The sequence below is a fragment of the Podarcis muralis genome, chromosome 14 (genome assembly GCF_964188315.1).
Source record: "Podarcis muralis chromosome 14, rPodMur119.hap1.1, whole genome shotgun sequence".
Taxonomy (NCBI): Eukaryota; Metazoa; Chordata; class Lepidosauria; order Squamata; family Lacertidae; genus Podarcis; species Podarcis muralis.
In genome coordinates, this window is record NC_135668.1 from 18869174 (window position 1) to 18875986 (window position 6813).

Sequence of the window (6813 nt, forward strand, 5' to 3'; positions counted from 1 at the left end):
ACCACCACTAAAGCAAGACTGCAATGAACAGCCAGCTAATCCTAATTGCCAAGTTAGTGTTAACAGGCCATGCTTAGGAAACAAGCACAACTGAAACAAACAGCATATAATACTACTACTACTAATAATAATAATAATAATAATAATAATAATAATACAGTGGTACCTCAGGTTACATACGCGTCAGGTTACAGACTCCGCTAACCCAGAAATAGTGCTTCAGGTTAAGAACTTTGCTTCAGGATGAGAACAGAAATCGGGCTCCGGTGGCGCGGCAGCAGCAGGAGGCCCCATTAGCTAAAGTGGTGCTTCAGGTTAAGAACAGTTTCAGGTTAAGTACGGACCTCTGGAACGAATTAAGTACTTAACCTGAGGTACCACTGTAATAATAATAAAATTTTATTTATACCCCGCCCTCCCCAGCCAAGACTGGGCTCAGGGTGGCTAACAACCAATAATAAAAACAAGTTGATTGAAATACAATTTAAAAGAATAAGATACAACAATAAAATATTAGGGTGCAATCTCTTTGGATATATACATCCAAAAATCATAGCATGATAATTATCTAATGGGGGGAAATATGGAGGACATATCTGTGTAGCCCCCACAGCACAGGGCACCAGGATGGCCTACACGTTTGCACAATTGCACGCATGAAAGTAAGAAGCCACATTTGCAAAGTTACCTGTATTGCAGGTGCAGGACGTATTTGCTGTGCAGCAGGTTCTTGAGGAAGAGCCGGGTCTCCAAGGTCAAACTCTTGGCTGCAGAATCCCCCACTGCCACGGCTACTACGTGGCCCAGAGATTGGTGGGCAAGGAATTCCCTCAATCTGCGGCTCTCGTCCACAAGGAGGTGGGTGTCAAAGCGTTCAGCGGCCACTACCTGGGCTGTGCCCGCATCCACTACCCGGACATTGAGGCCACGACTACTCCAGCGCTTCTCAGAAGTGTACTGGCCGTACCGAAGTCCGCCCGGGTACAAGGTTTTGGCCAAAAGCGTCCAGGATCGAGGCTTCCTTCCGTGCAACTCCAGAATGCCACCTCTGCCCACTCCCATGAATTTTCTGCCATAGCCATCCACGTCGGCTTCGTCGGTGGCTTTCCCGTAGAGAGAAATGGTGGCCTTGAAACGGTATGGGCGGCATTGGGAGCCCACATACAGTGCCCCGCCATCCTCAAGAAGGATGCTGCGGGCTCTTAAGGTGATGGCTTCCTCCGGGTCATCTGCAAAAACTAAGATCCCTGGAAGGGAAGCAGAAAGAGGAACAACAATTTTCTCAAATTTGTGAGCTGGCATAGCATACTGCAGTGCAGGTGATGAATCTACGACCTTCCAGACATCCTGTTATATACTGAAGTTCTCACCCTGGGCCAGCAGGGGGATAATGTAGATAGTTTTCACTCAGGTCCACATATGCAAATAAGGGATTGAAAGTGATGTTCAGTGATTGGATAGTTACAAAAAATGGTTACTGTTGCGTTCTAGTGGAGCTCTATATAAGCAGGCTAGCTGAACCCTTCAGTTCAGTTCAGTTCTGTTCTGGCCTGTGAATAAAAAAGAGCTGTTTGAAGAATCACTGTGTTGTCTGATATGTTCACCCACAACTTAACACATCCCAAGACTACAAATCCCATCATCTCTGACCACTGGGCCACACTGTCTGGAGCTGATGGGAGCACAATAGCACCTGGAGAGCCACAGGCTCCCCACACCTAGGACTCAGCTACATTAGTAAAGAAAAAGCGTTTTTTATGCGTTATGTGACACCAGATGGCACTGTAGAGTTCCGTCTGTTGCCAACGTGTTTTCCCGCTTTGCGCTTTACAGCGCATTTTCCTAAAACACTTCTTTGATGTGTCTAGATCCAGCCTTGGTGTAATGGCTAAGCAACAGATTGGCAAGTCCCCAGTTTGAATCTCACCCAGCCAATTTACTAGGTGGCCCCCAGGAAGTCACTCTCTCAGTCTCAGACCCCGACATCTGCAATATTGATGATAATAAGGACTAGAGGAGGCACGGGCTCAGGAGTAAGTTCTAAACTGCACCAAAAGGTCAGACTTCAGCTATAAAACTTCCCCACATGTATTGTTCAAAGAACAGGGGATGGGGACAGGAATCACATTCAGGTGCAAAACTTTCCAGCACCAAAAGAGCCTAAAATATATTTGTGGTATCAGCTTACATCACAATAATGAGCCACAAAACATCCCCAATCTGCTCTTTGATGTGACAAACTAACACAGCCATTCCTCCACTGTACAGTAGAATCTGTACTCTTCTATTAGGTTCACTGGGCAATAGTACAATCCCCTCTTGGTTCTAATGTAGCTCTATGAACCTCCAGCATCAACATGCCAAATGCCTCCAAGTACCAGCAGCTGGGGACCAGGAAAAGGTAGCATTTTCCCGCTCCCCAGCTGCTGGTACTTTGCATGTTGATGCTGGAGGTTGCACAGAGCTACATTAGAACTAAGAGGTGACTGTACTATTGCCCACTGTGGTTTCTCAGCCTCACCCAGAGGGCCACTGGGTGGAGGAAAAGGATGCTGTGCTCAGCAGGTCATTGCTCTGATTCAGCAGGGCTCCTCTGATATTCTTATTTATGGAATTAATGCCAACTCTTCATAAGCAAAAATATGTTCTGAACGGAGGAGAACAATGCCTTTGCCCTTTTTAAAAATCGCAAATATAACAAGAACCCGAGAACGTTAAAGGGCAACCAACCCCCATTCAATTTATGTCACTGGAAAGCTCAAGATTGATTGATTGATTGATTGATTGATTGATTGACTGGCTGGTTTTATTGCAGTGATGTCCCACTTCCCCCCCCCCAAGGGGCTCAATGCAATATACATGCTTCTCCCCCCTCCTCATTTAATCCCCTCAACAACCCTGTGAGGCAGTTTAGGTTGAGAGGCATAATCATAATAACAACATTATTATTAAATATGACTGAGTGGGTTTTTGAACCTCGTCTCAAGGGGCCTAGTCTTACATCCTGACCCCTACACTTCACTGTTTCTCAGCCTCTTTCCTCCGTCTTTAGCTCCAAGTTACTTGCACCTGGTGCATAAAATGAAATCTGAATCAATTAGATGCATTAATCAATGCATTCGGTCAATACAAATGCAGAGAGCTTTATACAGCCAAGCAAATAAATAGTCATGAGATCAGTCAGCAGACCTATTCAAGTTTAAAGGTAAAGGGACCCCTGACCACTAGGTCCAGTGGTGGCCGACTGGGGTTGCGGTGCTCATCTCGCTTTATTGGCCAAGGGAGCCAGCGTACAGCTTCCGGGTCATGTGGCCAGCATGACTAAGCCGCTTCTGGCGAACCAGAGCAGCGCACGGAAACGCCGTTTACCTTCCTGCCAGAGTGGTACCTATTTATCTACTTGCACTTTGACGTGTTTTTGAACTGCTAGGTTGGCAGGAGCAGGGACTGAGTAACGGGAGCTCACCCCGTCATGGGGATTCGAACCGCCGACCTTCTGATCGGCAAGTCCTAGGCTCTGTGGTTTAACCCACAGTGCCACCCCCGTCCCTCTATTCAAGTTTAGATCCTATTTAAGTTTACATTTGGAAATAACCACCACCACCCGGCACATCTTCCAAGTTAAATACAGAAGTCAGAGAATACACACCTGAACTTAAACTGGTATGGGTTTTCCTACATGGGATTTGGCCCCTTGGAATTCCTTTGGAATTGAGTCCAAGGTTAAGTGGCACAGGATCGGGCGTAGCTTGAGCACCCACAAACACACACCTCCCTCCCCACCGCCAGCTTTCCCCCTCGAGGTTAACAGCCTGCTGCCCGCGCAAAAGCCTCTCCTCCTTACCTCCTTCCTGGATGAGCAGCGAGTGGAAAGTGGCCGAGCTCTCCAAGCGCAGAGCCGCCCCTCGGCCCACGACGGCAGCGTGGCTGCTGTTATGTCCCGGACGCCACGGGGCGAGGTGCGCGGCGGGCGGCGGGCAGGAGCTCCCTGCAGAAAGGAAGAGAGACCCCCAGGCTTCCATCCATCCTGGGCACGCTTCCCAGGGAGCAAGCGCTCCCGCCCCAAGCTCTGCGTGCAAGAGCACATCCCTTGACGGAGAGGGAGAGCGCGAGCGTGGAAAGAAGCAATCGAAGACCCACCTGCCTGCGCGCTGCGGCTCCGCTCCGGGATCGGGCGCTGTAGCGACGACCAGACCGCTGCCACCTGCAGTCTCCGGAAGGAGCAGCGCCCCGGGCTGTTGCGCCCAGCCCAGCCTGACCCCTCCAAGCGGATCCCGGCACCTGCTGGAAGAACAAGCCGGCCGGGGCGCCGCCGGAGGAAACACGCGTCCGCACCGTCGAGGTTCCTAACTTGTTGCAGCGATTGGGACGCGCGCCCCCTTCTCTGTTTCTCCAATCAACCGTCGGCCGCACGCAAGAATCCCAGTCAAGGCGAGCCCGGATTTCGCACGGGCGCGCTTGCCGCGGGAGAAGGCGGTGTCAAGCAGCACGTGGCCGCGCAAGCCGGCGTGCGATCCTGAGCCGCGCCGTTCCTTACCTCGCCTTTGCAGCCTGCACCCGCCTCCTCCTCCAACAATCTCTGCAAGAACTTCGTTATTGTCGTCATGATGATTGCAAAGGACAAGTTCTCCCTTCCGATCACACACCACAGACCACGCGCTCTCTCTCACACACGCACATATATGCACACGCGCGCGCACACACGGGAACCGGGCTGCTCGGTCTCCCTTCTCTGTTCGGCGTACAGGCTTACAAGCGTCTCTAACTCCCTGAATTTCCACCGGCAGCAGCGCCTCCTGGTGGCAATTTGAAGGGAAAAAAGCCCTCGAGAAAGTCCATCATCACGTACCTTACCTCGGCGCTCTCGGCAGAAAAGCGCACAACGCTTTTATTGAACCCTTTGGTAACAGAAGCAGCGAGGTTTTTTCTCCCCGTTCCCACCCAGCTCTCTGTTTTAGTTGGACGGTCTGAGCTGGTGGCGATCCTCTTTTTCCCCCCAGAAGCAATTAAGAGAAGCGACGTGGATTACTGAGAGACATCTATATTTTTAGACGGCTCTGGAGAGGGACAGACAGAGACGCGCTCCGGAACCCAAAGGCTTTCCTTCTCCTTTGAGCGCTCCGCTGCCCGGCTTTTTTTTTTTTTCCTGCCCGGCCACCAGCCTCGCTATTTATAGGCGATCTCGGAGCCGCGCTGTTTACACCAGCTGAGCGCTTGGCTCCTCCCCGGCCCGTGACGCCGCTTCGCATTCTGGACATACCGCGCGGCTGTTGGCGCCGAGTTGCCAAGAAAGGGGGGCGAGAGCAAACCCCGAAAAAAACAGGGGGGGAGAGAGCACCGCGCGGATCGCGATCTCTCTTCCTCTTAGTCGATCGCTGGACTTTCCCTAGAGCGAATCGCCCCCCCCCCCCTTTCCTGGTGTCCTTGGCTGCTACTCAGTTGCTCGGAAGCGAACTGGTTCAGGTCCAAGTCTGCGCCAACTTGGAGAGCGTTCGGAGCGAGGACTCCCCGGGATCCGCACCCCTGGGCGCCTCTTCTTCCAAGCAGCCCAGAAACCACACGTCGCCTTCCTTTGGCGCTGGAAACACTGGAGCCATGCGCTTCCAAAAGGAGGCTTGCGCGCAGGTTTGCGCCATCGCGCCTGCCTGGGAGAGGGGGTTCAAGTGTCAAGGCGCCAGAGACAGGTGCCACGCGATAGCCACGAACCCTCTGGCCTGCCATGCAAGCGGCACCTGATGAGATTTCCCTTCCTTTACGCTAGGTATCTTCAACCTTTTCAGACCCAGGACTCGCCTGCAACCCAAACGTGCATTTGGACACTCATTTCTGAATTCTTTATTTGAATTTAACCACATATTGGCACGGTGGCGATGCTCCCGTCGCAACGCACCTTGAAGCAGGAGGTCATAGAATGAGAGAATTGTAGAGTTGGAAGAGACCCCGAGGGTCATCTAGTCCAACCCCCTGCAATGCAGGAATCTAAACCGAAGCATCCACGCCATGACAGATGGCCATCCAACCTCTGCTTTAAAACCTTCAAGGAAGGAGAGTCCACCGCGTCCCAAGGGAGACAGTTCCGCTGTCGGAACAGCTCTTACTGCCAGAAAGTTTCCCCCTGGTTTTTAGTCAGAATCTCCTTTCTTGAAGCCTTGGGTTCCAGTCCTGCCTTCCAGAGCAGGAGAAAACAAGCTTGTTCCCTCTTCCAGCCCTTGAGAGATTTGAAGATGGCTATCTGATCGTCCCTTTCCCAACCCACCAGTTGAAGAGCAGTTCTCTCTGCACAACTACGAAAGGAGCCCCTGGCCAAATTTGGATGGGCTCACCCCTTCCTTCTTTGTATCATGGGATCTGAAATAAGCACCCATGTAGTGGCCGTTCTCCCAAATTTCATTCGTGCTCTGTGAGACACTAACATTTGCTGCCCCCCCCATGCCCCATCAACATCATTGTTGCAGCGCCCCCTGCACCCAGGGCAGTCATACTGGCCATGTGACCCTAAAATTCCCTCTGACTCACAAGCTGGGAATGCAAGTCCCATTGTGTTTTGATTAATCAGGACCAGCTTCAGATTAGCGAAGACATTTCTCAAGTGCCTCCCCATCCTCCCAGCAGCCTTATCCAGCAAAGAGCAGCATCACTCTGATCCAGCACTAGGTGTCTGCATCTGTGAGCCACCATTTTAATTTCCCACAATGCCCCACCACTGGAATGCTATGGCTGGGGCATTGTGGGAAATTAAAACAGCGGCTCTGCTTTGACTCAGCCGCTTGTTGCCAGGGGAAGGGTGGGGCTGTCCATGCTGGGTGCTGATGC

The 6813-nt window shown here is 51.6% G+C and overlaps 2 protein-coding genes across 3 annotated transcripts in view; both read right to left on the reverse strand.

Moving 5' to 3' along the window:
• Positions 1-4606, reverse strand: part of LOC114583937 (cell surface hyaluronidase CEMIP2-like) — a 78663-nt gene extending 74057 nt beyond the window's left edge. Inside the window, exons 1-4 of the mRNA XM_077918920.1 lie at positions 4538-4606; positions 4141-4396; positions 3845-3988; positions 689-1247 (exon numbers count right to left, since the gene is read on the reverse strand). Coding sequence (XP_077775046.1) covers positions 689-1247; positions 3845-3988; positions 4141-4396; positions 4538-4606 — 1028 coding nt within the window. The remainder of the gene's footprint in view (positions 1-688; positions 1248-3844; positions 3989-4140; positions 4397-4537) is intronic.
• The window catches only part of CEMIP (cell migration inducing hyaluronidase 1), a 170641-nt gene extending 165391 nt beyond the window's left edge, over positions 1-5250 (reverse strand). The window contains exon 1 of one of the 2 annotated variants that reach the window (XM_028705289.2): positions 4855-5250. The gene's annotated coding sequence lies outside the window, so the exon portion shown is untranslated. Of the gene's footprint in view, positions 1-4849 lie in introns of both variants that reach the window. The other variant, XM_028705288.2, reaches the window with a different exon arrangement.
• Between the last annotated feature and the right edge of the window lie 1563 nt (positions 5251-6813).